Genomic DNA, 18,800 nt, shown 5'->3' with positions numbered 1-18,800 from the left:
AAACCACACAAAAGGATTTGCCTGGAAAATGAAGAGCTTAGTGGCTCAGACGGAATGCCAACTGCGGCCTCTTAAGGGTGAGTGCGTGCGTCTGGAGAGGATGTGGCCACATGCAGTGGCAAATAGTTAAATGTGGCTGGCTTTTGCCATTGGAGCTCGTAATTGCAGTAGGAGGTCATTTTAAGCACGATAAGGATTAGGATACTTACATAGATACTTCTTAGCTTATTAAGTTTATTAAGTTGAAAGCACACAGCTCAATTTTTTAATTACTTTTTCTTTTTTATTATAATAACCATCTGATTAGCTATATTTATACATACATATAAGCCTTGTTAGCTCACTTATACGATTATTTTATCTTAAAGAATTTTCCAACTTAATAAAGATTAACTAATGATCCTAAATATGTTCAAGTGTCTAGCTTGGTATCGGCGCTAAAGGCTGCCCGAAGTGATCACCAGGGAAAGAGCAGCGCAGTTTGTAGGCTGGTGGCGCAGATAGCGGAGGCGGATCAGGTGAAGTACCAGTGGACGCCGAACCTAACGTCGCTGATCGATCGCAAAGAAGCGAGCACCCGTCACCAGTGGCGGCCACATGTTAGCCACAGCACCCGCCACGCCCGCAAACTGCCCGTCCAAACGGAGCGACGTGGATTGAGCTTCAGCTTCCTAAGTCGCTGCCTGGCGAAGAGGGGTGAGCACTCGGGATTGACGAGCTGCGTGCTTTCTGTGAAGACGCATTATGCGCCCAAAACGCTGCATGGGCGCGCTTTGCTCTTTTGGCGCCAGTCCTCGATGCGACCGCTGCTCCTGCCCTCGTCGAATCTGTGGACCGCTGTGCTCAGCAAGCGTTTCTATGTACCACGACTGCGTCCCGCCGAGGAGGAGGAGGAGGTGGAACGCCGGGCAGTCCCCCAGCTGAGGATTACCAAAGAGCAGAGCGAGGAAGAGGAGCATCAGCTCCAGAGGCGAAAGGATGGCAGTCGTCTTCGCAGCGAGTGCTCGGAGTTTTATCTGCCGATGGGAGAGCAGGACAACTCCGAGCCGGAGGAGGAGAATAGGGGACATCGTCAGCCCTACGTAGCCAGCGAACTGATGACACCCGAACTGGCCACCAAGTGGCAAACCACCAGTGTCACCGACAGGGAGCGCCAGCTGCTGAATCTCGAGCAGCAGATGAAGACGCAGCCATCCGTTCGGATGACGACACAAACCTGGTTCAGCGGGAATCACAGAAGATACAGCAGCCGTCGTTCCGGCGCCAAGAGGTATCACGTCGTTTCCGAGCTCGAAGGCTGGCGGAGATCGTCCAATCACCAGCCAGTGCCCGTCTTCCAGGGCCAACCCGGCGAGCAGGAGCACCTGCGTCACGCCAGTCACAAGGCCAGCGCCAGGACCATTACGGATGCCCAGGAGAGTTGTCAGGTAGCAGTTCATGCATTACCCAAAAAAATTTAATAGGTATTTTAAATCTCACATGGGTAACCTTTCTGGGTCACCTATAAATTCAAAACCCTTCTTAGGATTATATATGTAGGATGTATATAGGACTAGTTTCTATTGTATATTCTATATATCGCCTCCTTTCAGATGGTTTGGGAGCAAAAGAAGAAATCACCGTGGAACCGCACTGAGGTGACCACCAGCAATAAGGTACGAATGCCCAGGATCAGGGCGGCCAAGTCGGCGGTTATGAAGGCCCAGGAGGCGCGCGACAAGCACCATAGGCTGATCACCAAGGAGCTGGTCTATAGGCCCAGGCGGACAGTGAACGCAGTGCAAGCAGAAGAGACGGAGGATCAGGATACCAACCATCGTCACCCCGGAGGCAGCCACAAGATGTCCAAAAGAGCTCCAGAGCGGGCATTGCTCAAACAGCATCTGGCCGATCTGCTGGCCGTGTCAGAGCCAGAGGACTCCTTTCGGATTGGCTATCAACCCAATGCACCCACACGGCAGCTCCTCGAGCAGGGCAAGTGCTATGTATCGCTGCGCCGCGAGCAGTTCATCAACCTGCATCCCGTCAGGCCAAATTCCCTCATACTTGCGTTCAATCTAGAGATGCGGGATTCGCCCCGCCAGCCGGTGACCACGCTGCATCGTAGAGATGGCGCCAAGCGACCGCGTCCTGTGGAAGTGGTGGTCAAGCCATCGCTACTCACTGTCATCCGTCAGAGTGCCGCCAACTGGGACCAGAATGGACGGAAAGTGCCTGCCAAAAAATCAAATTTGGTGGGTGTGCGTCCCAAAGAGCACGCCTACCAACGGCGCCTGGTGAGGAATCCCTCTACACTGGAGGCCATCGTCAAGGCCCAAGCCAAGCCCACATCCGAACCGAAGTCTCCATCATCGGCCACTGACTACCACAGAGTGGCGAGCCAGAAACTGCCTCATGTGACCAGCAAAGTGGACATTGGCAAGGTGGCGGATCCATTCAAGGACCTCGACAAGCCACGCATCAAAGAGAAGGAGGTGGCCGCCAGCTGGAAACAGGCGTATGTGGTCATAAGCAAAATGTACGACGCGATCAACCCCTACCGCCGGAGAGCATATCCCGGCAAGAAGTGCGTTGTCAAGGACAAGACAGACGGTTACTTCCTGGCCAAGCGCAACTCCTCCACGACAGCGATCGCACAACCGGGATCCTCCAAAAAGGTGAAGCCACCCAAGCCACCGGTGGTCAGTCCAAAGGTTCAGGTGCCCAGCGTGCTGCACAAGCAAAAGTCCCGGGAAAGTCTTAGCCCGGAGACCAAAAAGACCGAAAAGCTCTGAAGATAGATGATGATCCCTTATATCATCCGTTTTTACCCACAAAACCCGGACAATCGAAGGCAAATCCACATTCGAAGCGGAATTCCAAATTGAGCAGTGAACACTACAAATATGCAACATTATATATATACACACACACACACACCTGGTGGATCGATGCTCCTCCCCGGAGACTTTTTTTGAAATCGGAAAACTAATCAAAACTAAACTTCCCCTAAAGTCGCACCATTCGAAAACGACCAGAATCGAAAATTCCAAAAATCTTCAAAAAAGCTACGAAAACTATAGCTTTCATCCATTTGGCCTTTTGATGGTTCTTTATAACTCTTTGTTTCTTTTTTTTTTATATATATATAGACACTGTTTTTCGATAATAGGAGACATCAGTGTTACTAGAGTCGAAAAATTTGTAGTTGTTACATACGTATTGCCCCATTACAAAAAAAAAATGTTAATACGCTGCAAAATTATGAACAGTCATGACACTATGTAAAAATTATTGAATAAAAACGGAAACATGGAATGTCTCGAACGCAGGATTTATTCATTGCAATTTCTTGGATGGGAATTTAGGGAACCTTTTTTAAAGTTCTTAACTTTTCAAAATTACGTTGCCACGGCGAATTTTTCATAAGACCATTTATAAGAACTATGACTAATCGCTCGTTTAACCATGAATATGTACATATGTATATGTATGGCACACGTTAAATATACTATATAACCCTTCATTTATAACTAAACAGCAAGTGGGTAAACATGTTTATCATATTTCCCATTTGTTTACCGCCTAATTTCAACAAAACAACGCGCATTGCAATCAAAACACAAGAAAAGCAGAAATGAATGACACGTGACAATGGAAACGCGAAAAGGGAAATGTGTAGGGAAATGAATCGATTTTCCTATTTATAGAAGTGCAATGTCACCAAAATTATTTTTGGCAACCGCATGCAAGCCACATTTCACAATAGAATGCAAATATTGCATTTTCCCGAAGGAAGGAAAAGGGAAAATTGTATTTTTTCTAGAAGCTTCTTGAAAAATGAATATTTTCCTAGCTCCATGTTTACTTGATATTAACTTATAAATATATGTATATATTTTAAACAATAAAAACTCTTGGAAACTTCGTTTTGTTTTGGCCCACATTGACAACCCGTGGGGTTTGGTTTCTTTTTTGTTTTGTTAGTTTGTGTTTTTGGAAAGGGTTTTGGGCTGCCAACGGGATTTTCTATTTAACATTTCATTTTGCACTACAATTAAACAATGCTTTCTTTCAGATGCTTGCAATTAAACAATTAAGAACTAAACGAAGGGGTAGGACAGAATTCATCCGGAGGTGTTCATCCGAAGGGTTCATCCGGCTGCGTTCATCCGCCGGTGCTTGGCCAGATGCTATTCTACCGGAGCTGGACCCTCTACTGGAGATGGTGGCTCTGCTTGCACTGCCGCAGCGCCTCATTGAATCCCTCGCAGAGGGTCAGATCCGCCTGACCCTGGGCGCACTGGATGAACTGTTTGAGCTCCCAGGCGCAGGCTCCCTGCGGCTCATTGGGCTGCTGCTGCTGGGCGTAGTATGGCTGCTGGGGGGCAGGAGCGGCTGCCGCCGGAGCGGGAGCAGCGGCCTCCTTGTCGCCAGATCCGCTGAACAGCGAGGTCAGTCCATGACCCACGGTGTGCCCAATGGCTGAGCCCACGGCCACGCCTCCAGCGGTGGCGGCCATCTGCTGGAACATCGATGGCTGCTGCGGTGCCGGCATGCCGACGGCACTGGGAGGAGCGCTCATGGGCGCCGGCACAGGGGCTGCGGCGGCCGGTGCTGGGGCACGTGCCTGGACAGGAGCCGGGGCCGGGGCGGGGGCACGGGCCTGCACAGGTGCGGTGCTGTTGGGAAAACAAAAACAATCAGTTGTTATTGTGGACTTTGCTCTGACGTAGTATCGCTGATCATTTCGTGACGAAATCGGAGGGTCTTTGTGGTGAGAACAATGAACTATGGAAATTAAACCAATTACTGGGAATTTTAAAGCACTTTGTTTTATATCTACTGCAAAAGTAGGTAATATTTCAATATTCCTATGCAATTTCTTGTTTTCTTTATAATAAGCCAAATTGAAATGATATTGTGTTAAGTTTATAATATAAACGAAAATGTATAAATATTTGTATATTTTAATTTTTTTAACGCAAGATAAAAGCATGAGAAGTTTTATATTTAAGTAAATCAATGGCCTGAGATATATATATACTTAAAACGATAAATTTAGTAAACTTTCTACAAAAGGGGCTTTTTAAAGCACTTTCGTAATTGAATAAGTAGCCAGATTTAGCGGGACATCCGCTAGGAGGACAGCACCACTGAAACATCCCATGTTATTTTGACTCCTCTTATTTTTAAGGTTACGTAACCTTAACCCATTTCGGGGGCCGGAAAAAGCGGCGGCAGTGAAATTCTGTCCAAGAGATAGAGCCAGATCATCCGATTGATTGGTCGGTGATTACGAAATGAATTTCCTGCCGGCGCTTTCTCCCATTTCCCCCGAATTTCCTTCGCTTTTCGCGACTTTCTTACCGACGAGTGGAGGGCGGGGGACTGGCTGAACGTCCACGGCGAACCATTTTGTTTGTTTTATTTGTTTTTCTATCGACTCGGTTTCACGCAAGAATTTTACTCTGAACAGTTGTTGCTGTTTTGATGACGAGCTAGTAACTGAAATTCCGAAATAATCCCAATTCGACGAGAAACTTCGGCCTGCTGCCAGTGTGGCCGAAAATACCAGAAAATACCAAGTCATAAGGTGCAAACTATCGGATATAGAATGTGCCAGCCCGGTTAATAACATGGGCAAATTCTGAAGATTAGAAACATATTTTACTAGATGAATTTGAATATTATATTTGTGTAGAAACCGTTTTACCACCTTCAAATGTACTTTAGAAAATAGTTAAATTGTTGTGTATTATATATATATATATGTATGTATAGATATTACATGTTTTCCACTTACATATTTAAATAAAGATCTATATGTTATAAATATATATATGCCTTAGTAATATACAAGTTCAAATTATAACACTTTAATGACAATACGATACATATTACTGTTTATGCTAGTTATTGAAATAATTACATATTATACTACTTAAGCATATATCAAAATTTATATAAGAAAATACCGGAAAATACTGAGGTATAAGGTGTAAACTATCGGATACAGAATGTGACAGCCTGGTTAATAGAATGGGTAAATTCTTAAGATTAAAAACATATTTTACTAGAAGTATTTGAATATTATATTCGTGTAAAAAGCGTTTTACCACCTAATATCCACCATAATATATATAATATATATATATATATCACATAATGTTTTCCACTAACAAATTTAAATTAAGAACTTTATGTTATAACAATATATATATATATATGCCCTACTAATATCCAAGAACAAATTGTAAGACTTGTAATGACAATTGTAATGACAATACATTATATACAATTATTTATTTTAGAATCATTTAAATAATTACATCTTATAATACTTAAGCATATATCCAAACTTCTATAGACTGTAATACAGAAAATTTGTCACGAGAATTGAAACTATCGTCACTCGTTGTGACTGGCAAAACGGCCAAATGCCGCATATCGATAGAAGGTTCAGACTTTGTTCTTAAAAAAGTGGCTTAAAACTATTAGTGTGCCTTAAAGCAGGATGTATTTCTATGAAGTAGATATAAATGTGCAACTCATGCAGCAAACGCTTTCGAACAAGTAATTAAGTCGAGGAATAAGCAGCAATTAACGCCGCCAATCTACGTTCGATAGTTCACTTGTTGTGCATCCCTGGCAGCCGGAATGCAACCGTGTGCGTGTCGGCGGAAGCGGACTCTCTGGCGTTGCTGCACACTGCCGCAACATGTTCTTTTTCAGGCGTTTGCCTTTGCGCTGACATCGTATCTCGATTTCTTCTGTGACAAAGTAAGGGATTTTCAACGTTTAATTGTGTGGATTGAAGCCAGAGGATGGCCAAAAGTCGGCTAAATGCTGGCGCCTAGTGTGGATACTAAGGGTTTTGTGAATTTACGACGGCAAACTGCGGAATATTGCAATTTCCACCAAAATGAGGTTAAAAACGGGCGGCTTTTTGTTTGTGTGTGTGCGCGAGAGTGCAACTGTGTGTGTGCGTCACACGTGTTTGTTTCCCCCTTTTTTTTTGTATATTTTTTTTCATCTGCTTGCAGCGCAAGAAGATGTTAAATACAATATACATCCACGTATATTGAGCCAATTATCAAAAAGGATAACCCTCAAGAAAGTATAAACCCTGAAAAACTCGCAAGTCAACAACAACAACGCGCGTATGTTTTTTTTGCGGTGCTTATGCGTGCGTGTGTGTGCGTATAGCGCCCATCTACAGTTTTAAAAACGTGTTAACGCAGAAAAACTACTTAAATCTGTATTTGAAAGTTATTGTGACCCTTTTTGTATACTTAAACATGATCTTCACTGAAACTTTCTTCCTTCATAAACCTTGAAAATATATTTTTAGTTTATTTTTGTTTTTAATAGGTTTTTAATATTTAAAAACGAATATTAAGGTCTTAAAAATTATTCGTATCAGTTTATTACAGCCTTTTCTTGGGTTTTGTATTCGTAAACGAATTGAACCAAATCTAGTTAAAGTTATAAACAATTTTGTATGCGTATGTGTGTAAAAAAATGATTACATTTTCATTATTTTACATACAGTAAAACGTTTTTCTACATCAATTCCCTTTTGTTACGATGTTTTCATAAACAAATACTGAAAAACACGTTTTTGTAAAACTTCTAGGTGATGTTCAAGCCATACAATGATGTTCAATAACATAAGTTAGCTTATTATAAATAACGAACAAATACCAATTACCAACCGTGATAGTAATAGATCGCATAGCCCTAAAGTATCCCATCCCACAGTAGAATTACCCATACCGATTTGCAGACACGTGACTAACTTATTTGCCTTCCAAAAAACTTTTTCAGCATGGCCGAAGTTGCTGAAAACGTGGTGGAGACCTTCGAGGAGCCAGCGGCACCTATGGAAGCCGAGGTGGCCGAGACGATCCTGGAGACGAATGTGGTGTCCACCACTGAGCTGCCGGAGATCAAGCTGTTCGGCCGCTGGTCTTGCGACGATGTCACCGTCAACGACATCTCTCTGCAGGATTACATCTCGGTGAAGGAGAAGTTTGCCCGCTATCTTCCCCATTCCGCCGGTCGTTATGCCGCCAAGCGTTTCCGCAAGGCCCAGTGCCCCATTGTGGAGCGTTTGACCTGCTCCCTGATGATGAAGGGTCGCAACAACGGCAAGAAGCTGATGGCCTGCCGCATCGTCAAGCACTCGTTCGAGATCATCCATCTGCTCACCGGGGAGAACCCTCTGCAGGTAAACATGCCCATCCCGTCCAAATGTTTCCACTTCCAACGAGCGGCCCATGCTAAACTGTGGCCAGAGAACTTTGCCACTCGGCCATGGGTAGAATGGGCACGCAGAGCGAACCCAAGGTTTTAATGTCCTAGTGCCTGAAGATATAAAATCCTCTTCTTGTTTTCCTGGAATTTAAAACCACACTACAAAACCATTATAAAGCATATGCGGTACCTTGGTGTAAACTGATTAAAAGGGAATCTTTACTGATTTCTAGTCCTCAATGCTGGCTAGGTTTTACATACTTTCCGAAGCATAACTCTCAAAGGGACTAATAGAGAACCAGAGATTTAATTATCCTAGTGCTAGAATAGACAGCAAATTCTGGTTCTCCTGGAACTTAAAGCTACAGTAGTATTATAGAGGAGTCCTCCTCAATGCCAGTTGATGGTAATTTTTAGCCGAACTGAGCATAACTTTTAATGGACTCATAGGAAAAGGTATTAACTATCCTTGTGCTTGAAGATAAAACCACTTCCCGCTCTCCTGGAACTTAATTCGACATTGAAGACAATATCATATTAGTGGATCTTTCACAATGAGTCTACCTCAATGCTAGTTGAAGGAAATTCTATCTCAGCTAAGGCATATATTAAATAGACTCAGAGGAATAAGTGTTAATTATCCTAGTGCTTGAAGATTAAACCACTTCCCGCTCTCCTGGAATTTAAGACTACATTAGAATGAAAGCATTCATTAGAGAGATTAGTATCCGTCCAAAACTAAAACTGCAGCGTTGATCTCTACAGCGTTGTGGTATTCAATTGGACCACAGGAAACCCCATGGTTAGCTATTCCTCTTAAGGGCATGGCCTCAAAAATGCAACCTTAATAAAGCATAAATCAACAAAAACCTATTCTCAGAAACCACGTTTCAGTCCACCTCAATGCCAGACGGCTTAAAATACCATGCCATACTGAGCATAATAAAAAATGGACTAAAATAGAAATTGTTTTAACTATCCTTGTGCCTGAAGATATAAGCCACTTCCTGCTCTCCTGGAAATTAAAACAACACTATAGTTAAGCATTATTCACCAAGAGTATCATTAAAACTGCAGCGTTGATCCCTACAGCGTTGTTGTATTCAACTGGACCATAATAAACCCCATGGTTAGCTATTCCTCTTAAGGGCATAGCCTCAAAAATGCAACCTTAATAAAGCATAAATCAACAAAAACCTATTCTCAGAAACTACGTTTCAGTCCACCTCAATGCCAGACGGCTTAAAATACCATGCCATACTGAGCATAATAAAAAATGGACTAAAATAGAAATTGTTTTAACTATCCTTGTGCCTGAAGATATAAGCCACTTCCTGCTCTCCTGGAAATTAAAACAACACTATAGTTAAGCATTATTCACCAAGAGTATCATTATCCGTCCAAAACTAAAACTGCAGCGTTGATCTCTACAGCGTTGTGGTATTCAACTGGACCACAATAAACCCCATGATTAGCTATTCCTCTTAAGGGCATGGCCTCAAAAATGAAACCTTAATAAAGCAATAAATCAACAAAACCAGCAAAAGTTCCACCTTGGTGCTTCGAGTGGATCAATGTGATAGCTTACTCATTTCGATTTTTCTTTGTGTCCTCTTTGCAGATCCTGGTCAGCGCCATCATCAACTCGGGACCCCGTGAGGACTCCACCCGTATTGGACGTGCCGGTACCGTCCGTCGTCAGGCCGTCGATGTGTCGCCCCTGCGTCGCGTCAACCAGGTGAGTTTCTTCAGAGGATTTGAATGCCAGATGCATGTGCACACGGTGGCCGGTAGCAATGGCTTGTGGTTCGTTTAGAGACAGACTGCTTGCTTATAACACTTGGCCAGAACGAAATTCTATCTTATATCCGTAGCGTCATAATGTGTAGTATAGCCGACATTTGGCGTATGAAACGAAGAGACATTATCAATTGCATAACACACAGGGGTTTCACTTCACCAATGATAAGAACCCCAAATAGTTACGCTGCTATGTGATTGCGTTCATAAAGCTTACTTAATTAATTTTTTCTGTCTATTTTCTCTAGGCTATCTGGCTGCTGTGCACCGGAGCTCGTGAGGCTGCCTTCAGGAACATCAAGACCATCGCCGAGTGCCTGGCTGATGAGCTGATCAACGCTGCTAAGGTGGGTACATTGGGCATGTGGCGAGCTCAAAGTTGGAATGGGGGGTGGTCTACTCTAATGCTTGGCATTGTACTACCAAAATGCCTGGCCTCGCTTGTAGACCAGATCGAGAACCACGTTCGGCACTCGGATTAACCCAAGAATTGAGCTTCGAAATAGCTCTTTTCTTCCTTCTAGTGACACAGCTGGTCATTTCAACCAGTCCAATCTAATTCTGCATCATGGTTTATTTATGTAGTCTCGCTTTTGGACCAGATCAAACTCCAAATCTCTTATTATCCTTGTGCTAGTGACCACTTAACTGTCCTATGCACACGAGAAACGTAAAAGAACACTTTTATGCATTAGCATTTAGCAACTGATTCGATTAGGAAAGCGGAGGTCCAATCTAATTCTGCATCGTGGTTTAACTATGTAGTCTCGCTTTTGGACCAGAACAATCACCATCCTTTATTATCCTTGTGCTTGTGACAATATCAGTTCAATGCACACGAGAAACGTAAAAGAACATTAGGAAACTGTTTAAAAGTTGTTATATAGAGGTTAATAATAGGTCCAATCTAATTCTGCATCGTGGTTTAATTATGTAGTCTCGCTTTTGGACCAGATTAATTCAAATCCTTTATTATCCTTGTGCTTGTAATATTACTTAGTTCAATGCACACGCGAAACGTAAATGAACACTAGCTTTAAATAAGTTAGGAACTTATTAATCTAGAAAAACATTGATCGCCAGTACTAATAACTTGTGTTTGAATGTATTTCCAGGGATCTTCCAACTCGTACGCCATCAAGAAGAAGGATGAGTTGGAGCGTGTCGCCAAGTCCAACCGTTAAGGAGACATCATCACCAGCAAAAACAAACTTCTGTCTGTTTTTTTTTATACAAATAACGTGTGTACACTGAGAAATGATACACTAAAACTAAAATAAACAACAAGATGAAAAATTAACTGTGGAACATTCTTTTTTTTTATAGTTTTTAGTTTATAATAAAATTGGTTGTCAGAGAAGAAATGGTATTTTAGCTATTTTCTATTGGGCTGCTGGTCTCAGAAATATGTGATGTTAAGCGTGAGGAAAACGTAAAATTGGCTTGTTTGGAATAGCTAAAAATAATCAAATTAAATTAAGCTAAAAAATTAAAGTAAATGATTTAAGGAACTTTCTTGAGTTTTTTATCGATATTCAGTTCATAATAATAATCATGCAACTTTTTTTTATAGATAGATTTCACGATAGATTTAGGGTTTTTTAGTGCATAAGATCTATAGATAGTTGCGATACTCTATCGATCTGGCATCACTTTTCTAAAATAATAGTATTGGGAAGCGGGAAACAGTTAACAATACTCCGATTGATTTAAACCCCTAAATTCTACAGTTATTTTTTATTTTCTCTACTTTTAAGGAAATCTATGTCAAATCAACAAAATTTCCATTTATTGTGGGAGGCTAGCCATTTAATGACATTTAAAATCCAAGTGTCACTCTACCCGATCGAATCACTTCATTATCGATGTAAATCAGGGCCCGATAGGTACACTTCACATCGCAATCGGTTTTAATTGCAATTTGTCCTTCGTCAAACACTTTATTTTAAAATTCTTTGGTAGTAGGTCGGATTGCAATAGGTTCACATTTCTGGATTAGTGTATAATGTTCACAGTGGATGCAGGCGAAGGATCATCAGTTGCAAACGAGACTCCATTGAAAAGCCAGTAAGTGCACGGCAATCCTGGCCAAAAAGCAGGACGCATTTATATTCGCAGGTCCCTAAGACATAAAACACGTGCAATTTTCTAAACGCCACACAATATCCTAAATATACAATACAGATTTCACGAGCAGAAGTTAGTGGAGCACTTTTTCCGGCAGACGCAGCTGCTCAAGCTGGTCCAGGGTTCCTCTGGCCGCTTTGTGGCGAACTATAGGAGCTCCCGGCGGCCAGAGGACCTGCTGGCCCCCATCCAGCTGCGTCTGGACTTCGAATACCGGCAACTACTCGAGATCTCACCACAGCTACTGCAGCTCATCGTCGAGGAGCCGCTGCAGTTCCAAGAAGCGGTCCGCTACTCGGTTTATGGCTTGATCCGCTCACATCTCAAGGACGCTGGCCTGAAGGCCATCGATATCAACCAGCTGCACGCCCACTGGCGCCTGGTGGGACTGCCCTTTACGCCGGGCCTGCAGTTCGAGCCGCGGGATCAGTTGATCCGGCTGGGTTTGTCCCAGGTCCGGGGCATCCTAGCCGCTTTCACGCCGCAAGAAACACTGGTGTCAGTTTTGCATTTTGTACATGTCGTGGCAGAGAATTGCTATGTTCCCCTACTTTGCTTTGGTGTGCTTATTCGACATTTTTCTTATTCGATGTGGTTATGTTTGTGTAGCATGTCTTGCCTTTTTATTTGGATATGCCTGATTAATTATAGTTATAGTTCTTAACTAACCGAACCCATTTTTGCCACACTGGTTCACCCTTTTTGGTCTAGTTCAAGAGGTTTTTAAGTTTAGGCTTTCAAGAGTTTATGTAAATGCTAGCCTACAAAAGCAGTATATCTCCCATCACCTTTCTATAAATGATCATTGTGGTTAAAGTTAAAAAAGCATGGGTCGTATTATCATTATTTTTCATTTAAGTTGGCTAATGGTATTTATTATTTGTCTATTGCATGTATTCTTTTCTTATGCCTTAGGCAATATCTATTTCTAAACATATCAATTATAAAGCATACAGCTGCTCTGCTAGGGTGTGCCAATCTTTGATAATACGTGAAATTTATATCCTGATATTCCATTGTAGCCTGCAATCGATCTGGTACTGCGGCAGTGGCTGTATGCGAAATGCCATACAGACCAGCTCAACAGATGGTAGGTCCCATAGGCTAGGAACCTAAAAAAACCCCATGCACTTCATCCAAATTGTGGCACAACCAATGCCCAAACATATTTATCCTCTAACCATACTCACCACCTTCGGAACCCTGTCTAACAAAATGTTATCTAATCCAGCATTCCTGGTTCACGAGATCCTGTGCCAGCTCCATTGCTAATCCATCTTGATATCTTTCAGCACCCTTTTGTTCGAGCTGCTCGCGGCCCATGAGTGAATACCAAAAGCTACGCGTCACTGAAACGTATCGAATCTTAGTTATCTTGCCTATTTCAGCAGTTCAAACACCTCGTGTCACCAATTGCCTTCATCGCCCCAAATTAGTTCGACTTAGAGGTAGGTATCCAGGACATCATAAGCACGTGAACTTCAATATGCCTTGTAAAACAGGACATACTCATATGGATGTCACTATCATTAATAATCATAATAATGTTTAGTTTTTGTTTAAATAATAACTGCATTTCTCAGCCCACGCCCACGACTGCGAATTAAAGTTGGGTGCTAGCTACCTAATCAGTGGATACTTTGCGAGCTCAGCCAGCACATATCAACTGGAAGCATGTCATCTAGGAGTAAACTAGAGAACAAAGATCCTCGTGGGGACATTCCCCACCTGCTTAATGTTTTCCTGTGCAACGATGGCGATGCAAATGATTCCAAGGGACAGGTCTTAAATTTAACTCAAAATGCCAACACAAGCTCCATAGGGTAAAATATTCTAATTACACTATCATAATGAGCAAATATATTAATGTATCCCCCAATGCCCAGCACCATACCATCGAATGGCCTGGTCGAAAGCGATGTGACGCCTGTTATGACTCCCACACCGAAGGTCGGTGTCTACAAACCAAGTGTTAACGTCTGGCGCGTATCTAAAGAAGACACTAAGCGTGATCGTACCTATGTTGTTAGTGCCGAGGAGTATCCTGATTTGGGCCAGCGTCAGAAGAGATCCAAACAACGTTCGCCGCCGACGCGTACTCAAGATGACGGCGGCACTGTTTCGCGCCATGCCAGTGGTTTTAGTCGCGTAATAGATACGCCTGTGCTGGCCAACTTTTTGCCGGATTTTATGCTTTCGAAATCGAGCAACAGCAATCATCAAGCGGTGAACACTTGGCTATCGTCAGTACGTCCTAGCGACAGCCAAAAGTCTTCAAACGACCAGGCACGTTGCTCTTCTTCGACTACGATGACACTGGTGAAAAATGATTCAGTACAGACGCTGGCGCCAAAAAGTGCTGCTCAGTCTTCTCCTGGCGAGGAGAATATCCAACAGCAGCAGAATACTCCAGCTAATTCCCAACAGCAGGAGACAAGCCCAGCTAATTCTGTCATGCATCAGGTGAAAACAAGTAACTCTCCAAAGAAGCAGCAGAAGAGTTCTGTCAGTTTAACTAATATAGAGCAGAAGGGTTCCGTCAATTCTTTACAGAAGCGGAAGAATTTGGTCAATTCTTCACAGCAGCAGAAGAGTTATGCCAGTTCCTTACAGCAGCAGAAGAGTTGTGCCAGTTCCTTACCGCAACAGAAGAGTTCAGTCAATTTTACTATCATAACGCAGAAGGGTTCCGTCAATTCTTTACAGCAGGAGAAGAGTTCGGCCAATTCCATACCAAAGCAGAAGATTTGGATCAATTCCTCGCAATATCAGAAGAGTTCTGCCAGTTCTTTACAGCAGAAGAGTCCTGAAAGTTCTTACCAAGTAAGCAATTCTCATAGCAAATTCCGACAGCAGCAAAAGAAGAGTCCTGAAAAAAATGAAAGGAGCCAAAAGAATCAGAAATCTCCTGGCATGCAACACTCTTGGAAACAACAACAGGAGCAGCAGCAGCCAAAGAGTCTTCAGAATTGTTCGAAAACTTCTGTTCAGCAGCAGCAACAGCAAGTGAACCCTAATCATAGTCAGTCGCAATCAGGGAGACCTATCAAGCCCACTTACTCGCACTCAAGGAGAGCTTTAGTTACAAACAATTCTCCGGTACCAATCAGCACACATACCGTTAACCGCAGCCAGCAGACCAGATTCCAGATTCAATCATCGAGTCCCAGTGTTGTCCACAATGAGGACGAGGATGTTATGCCGCCGACGCCCAACCAAAGTGAGAGAAGGCAGAGGAGGTTCCCAGGTCGCAATCACAACCACCGGATGGTGCGCAGTCTGCAGGCGGTGAGTCGAGAGTTTACAGAGTCCTCGCCGGAGGGACCTTTAGGGGGATTGCCGGAAAAAGAGGTTGTGCCGTACCAGCAACATGAGCATCCGCGCCAGGTGAAGCGCTCACCAGAAATCCAACAGAACAACCACATGCAGCAATTGCCTACGGTCACCCCTTTAAACTTAAATGCTAAGGAGTTCAAACCTACCGCAAATTGCAATCCCCCCAACTCAGTGTGTAGATTGAGCGTAAGTCATTGCACAGTATGTTGAATCCTTATTTTATAATCCCCTTTACATTCGGCAATTACAGCGGAGACGTTGTCGACAGCGTTTTACGCGATCTTCACGCGCGAAACAACAGAACCAAAGCGAGCCAGGACCAAATCTTGAAAGTGCCCCAGAACCAATACTCAAATGCACCTCTGAGATAGATGATCAGCCACAACAGCCAGTCAACATACTAATCCAAGCCAATTTACCACCGGCACCGGCACTACCCATGGTCTTCTTTGATCAGCAGGCGGGAGTTATATGGAGCAGCCCATCACCATACATTCCGATTGAAATCCAAAACAACAGTGCCAGCCAGTCGGTTTTTCGGCTAGCCAGTCTCCCGTGTACAGGAGTTGGCACCCCCAATATGGATATATTTACCATATCTCCACCCACTATCCAGCATATCAGCTCCAGCCGCCTCCCATCCAGCATTTCCGGGACAACCCAGTTATCGCATACTCTCAGTTCGCCGCCGGTGGAGAACCAGCACCAGGAACATTTGTGGGAATCATGCAGCCACCAGGACGAGGACCTAATGTACAGCCGGCCTCTGTTGGATATGGATCAGGAGGAAACCCAGCCGGAGCAACAGGACCAGGAATGGCAGTGGGAGTCGGAGATGGAGCCCCCGAGGTTCCAGTCGAAGAAACAGGTCGTCGCCGACGCACTCGGCGAAAAAGACGCGCCCGTCGCTAAGGACGCAGGATCACCACTAGAGCGTCATATGATATTTCGAGCCCCATCGCAGCACGGCCAAGAATATCCCAAGCCGGATCTAAACTGCGTGCCGTCCAGCATCAGGAAACTACATTACCTGATCTCATCACAGTATTCTGACTACTCCTTCGTCTACGCCCTAAGTGCTCAGATCTGTCAGGACTGTGTGCCCATGGATTGCTTTGTTTACCTGAAGATGATACTGCTGGCCAGTATCGTTTCAATCGAATCTGATGAGGTGCGGGCTCCAATTTCCTTATGCATAATCGCCAGCGACAGCCTGATGGCCAGCCGTCTAATGAACAAAGTGGGTCAACTGGCTCCACGTTTCCTGGGACCCCACGAATACGGACTGCAGCCCACTTTCAATGCCCTGCCCTCGCGCTTTAATTGGGTAGTGGCCAGTCCTTTACTATTGGCCCAACAGGGTGTTTACTACGCCGGCGATTGGAATCGTCTGTCCAAGGATCAGGGATGCCAGCTGGAAAAGTGCATCGAAAATGGAGCGGTCCCAGTGCCGCAGTTGCACGTCGATCAGCCCTTGAAGGCAGCCGTTTGGACTTACTGGCAACCGAACAACTCCACCAATCAGACTCTGGCCCTCGCCAAATTGTGCCCGTAAGGTGGACAAAACTAAAAATTACGCTCGTATATTAAGTTAACCTAATTTGCAGAATCTTCGGTCTGCCTATTTATATGGGTGGTCAGGTCAGCAATAGTCTCTGGCACTCCATAATTCAGAAGCACAACGCTGAGGGACCAATTGTGGTCAACGATGGCTTGAACATTCCCGAGGACGACATGCGCATGCTAATACATCTGTTGCATCAGCGCAAGACCACCTTAACCGATCCCGCTCAGCATATGCTGCAAAAGTATTATGTGATCTCCAGGAAAGAGCGACCGAGTAAGTCCATTAAGCAGCAAACCGTCTTCCCAGCTTCAAAAGAAAGGGTCGTGTCAGTACGGTTTTATGAAACAGATCACAGATCAACAATCACTAACCTTCATTCATAATAATCATCAAACAGATCTCATCCACACTGACTTTAGTAAAGCATTTGACTCTGTTAATCATTCTCGAAACTTCAAATACTATTTACAATTTTTATTACTTTTCTGTGCTCCTCTAATCGATGGCAACTAACGTTTTCCATCCCGCTCATTTCCAGATGTCTTCTCCAGCAAGACCTATATAGTGCTGAAGCAATTAGCTGAGTGCTTTGCCAAGCTGGCGCTGCGTCTGGAGGTCCTTGAATCGGACGTTTGTGTGGCCATCTACCACTGTGAGCATTTCGTGCAGGGCATTTTCGGGGCCAAAGAAAACCAGGCACCGCCGGCAGTCTTCAATTTCAATGTGATCTCCTCCATCGATCCGTACATGAACAAGTTTACACGCTGGCTACTTCAGTATCTGAATAGCTACGAGGACGAGGAGCTGGGGATGCACGCGGACAAGAAGCGGCGCACAGATAGCTGGGCCATGCCCTAAACGCTTGGCATAGATCCCTAGACCAACTTGGCATTGATTTGGCCACTGGACCAATATTGAATACCTTTTTTAGTTTTATACAAATGAATTTACAGCACTTGTGTTTGTAAACAAAATCGGCACTGAAGCCACTAGATACTATACCTTAACCATTCACTACACAAACAACACCTGAAGCGTTCAAAAACGAAGCCTATATTTGTAAGCATTCACAAACAGACGCCACACACACAGACATTCCCCATCTCCTTCACATTCCGTGATATATATGTTTTGTGTATATCGCAAGCTGATAGCGGATAGTTTTCAAAATTTAGTTCCCGAAAATCAGGAACCTGTTGGAATATTCTTGCACCGTTGTTAATCGCTTATCAACGATGTTTTTGCTAATTTTTTGGAAACTAATTTGTAAAATTGTTTTTGGTACAAGTACTTAAATTAAATGTGTGGCCAAGAATCTATATAATTTTTTTTTTATAAAAAACATATTTTCACAGAATATGCTTACACCTGAAATGAACTGTGAACAATACATACAAAATACATAAAATAAGGATGCCATACATATTTTTTAAAATATATGGTAAGAATTGTCAAAAAAAAGTAGCACTTTAATTTTTTGTTAATAAAAATAAAACTTAAATGCCAATAATATTCATATAGGGTTTTTTTGGATTTTTTGATAAAGACAATATTTGCACAGAAAACCTGAAACAGGCTGTGAATAAATGTAACTTAACAATAATTAACAAATGAACACCAAGAAAGTTAGATAGTAAAGAGAAATATTAATGGCAAAAAAATATAATTGTTTTTAAATACAGAACGCTCAATTACTGTGTTGACTATGTTAACTATGTAAAGTCAACACAAT

At 43.3% G+C, this 18,800-nt stretch overlaps 5 protein-coding genes and 7 non-coding genes across 13 annotated transcripts; 11 read left to right on the top strand and 1 right to left on the bottom strand.

Moving 5' to 3' along the window:
- The first annotated feature begins 28 nt into the window (after positions 1–28).
- LOC6618051 (protein xmas-1) lies at positions 29–3,306 on the top strand. The gene is made up of 3 exons (XM_032725128.1): positions 29–81; positions 389–1,427; positions 1,593–3,306. The coding sequence occupies exons 1-3, from the start codon at positions 29–31 to the stop codon at positions 2,772–2,774; spliced, it is 2,274 nt and encodes a 757-aa protein (XP_032581019.1). The 3' UTR covers positions 2,775–3,306.
- A 598-nt stretch (positions 3,307–3,904) lies between these two features.
- Positions 3,905–5,496, bottom strand: LOC6618050 (coiled-coil-helix-coiled-coil-helix domain-containing protein 2). The gene is made up of 2 exons (XM_032724564.1): positions 5,350–5,496; positions 3,905–4,661 (listed from the first exon to the last, which is right to left on the bottom strand). The coding sequence occupies exons 1-2, from the start codon at positions 5,394–5,396 to the stop codon at positions 4,196–4,198; spliced, it is 513 nt and encodes a 170-aa protein (XP_032580455.1). The 5' UTR covers positions 5,397–5,496; the 3' UTR covers positions 3,905–4,195.
- A 1,168-nt stretch (positions 5,497–6,664) lies between these two features.
- Positions 6,665–11,338, top strand: LOC6618039 (40S ribosomal protein S5a). The gene is made up of 5 exons (XM_002042311.2): positions 6,665–6,762; positions 7,810–8,212; positions 9,860–9,976; positions 10,287–10,385; positions 11,154–11,338. Exons 2-5 carry the CDS (start codon positions 7,811–7,813, stop codon positions 11,220–11,222), a joined length of 687 nt encoding a protein of 228 aa, XP_002042347.1. The 5' UTR covers positions 6,665–6,762; position 7,810; the 3' UTR covers positions 11,223–11,338.
- On the top strand, positions 8,960–9,113 carry LOC6618045. Its single transcript, XR_048676.2, has one exon. It is a non-coding gene; the product is annotated as a small nucleolar RNA psi18S-1854 (small nucleolar RNA).
- On the top strand, positions 9,289–9,440 carry LOC116802372. Its single transcript, XR_004362714.1, has one exon. It is a non-coding gene; the product is annotated as a small nucleolar RNA psi18S-1854 (small nucleolar RNA).
- On the top strand, positions 9,628–9,782 carry LOC116802371. Its single transcript, XR_004362713.1, has one exon. It is a non-coding gene; the product is annotated as a small nucleolar RNA psi18S-1854 (small nucleolar RNA).
- LOC6618044 lies at positions 10,019–10,167 on the top strand. The gene has a single exon (XR_048675.2). It is a non-coding gene; the product is annotated as a small nucleolar RNA psi28S-2876 (small nucleolar RNA).
- Positions 10,582–10,722, top strand: LOC6618042. Its single transcript, XR_048673.2, has one exon. It is a non-coding gene; the product is annotated as a small nucleolar RNA psi28S-1192 (small nucleolar RNA).
- On the top strand, positions 10,762–10,898 carry LOC6618041. The gene has a single exon (XR_048672.2). It is a non-coding gene; the product is annotated as a small nucleolar RNA psi28S-1192 (small nucleolar RNA).
- Positions 10,934–11,071, top strand: LOC6618040. The gene has a single exon (XR_048671.2). It is a non-coding gene; the product is annotated as a small nucleolar RNA psi28S-1192 (small nucleolar RNA).
- Positions 11,339–11,738: 400 nt separating the features above from the next.
- On the top strand, positions 11,739–13,875 carry LOC6618038. Of its 2 annotated transcripts, none has more exons than XM_032726653.1 (6): positions 11,739–11,924; positions 12,004–12,105; positions 12,223–12,663; positions 13,188–13,255; positions 13,458–13,613; positions 13,749–13,875. In XM_032726653.1, the coding sequence occupies exons 2-6, from the start codon at positions 12,044–12,046 to the stop codon at positions 13,859–13,861; spliced, it is 840 nt and encodes a 279-aa protein (XP_032582544.1). In that variant the 5' UTR covers positions 11,739–11,924; positions 12,004–12,043; the 3' UTR covers positions 13,862–13,875. The 2 variants fall into 2 exon arrangements, with proteins under 2 accessions (XP_032582544.1, XP_032582543.1); XM_032726652.1 differs by having other exon boundaries at positions 12,001–12,105.
- LOC6618037 (putative uncharacterized protein DDB_G0291608) lies at positions 13,814–18,718 on the top strand. Its single transcript, XM_002042309.2, has 5 exons — positions 13,814–13,988; positions 14,052–15,687; positions 15,752–17,052; positions 17,109–17,341; positions 17,607–18,718. Exons 1-5 carry the CDS (start codon positions 13,840–13,842, stop codon positions 17,924–17,926), a joined length of 3,639 nt encoding a protein of 1,212 aa, XP_002042345.1. The 5' UTR covers positions 13,814–13,839; the 3' UTR covers positions 17,927–18,718.
- Positions 18,719–18,800: the final 82 nt, after the last annotated feature.

Source organism: Drosophila sechellia, chromosome X (genome assembly GCF_004382195.2).
Source record: "Drosophila sechellia strain sech25 chromosome X, ASM438219v1, whole genome shotgun sequence".
NCBI lineage: Eukaryota > Metazoa > Arthropoda > Insecta > Diptera > Drosophilidae > Drosophila > Drosophila sechellia.
Note: the sequence above shows the minus strand (reverse complement) of the source record. Positions and strands in the feature narration are given on the sequence as shown.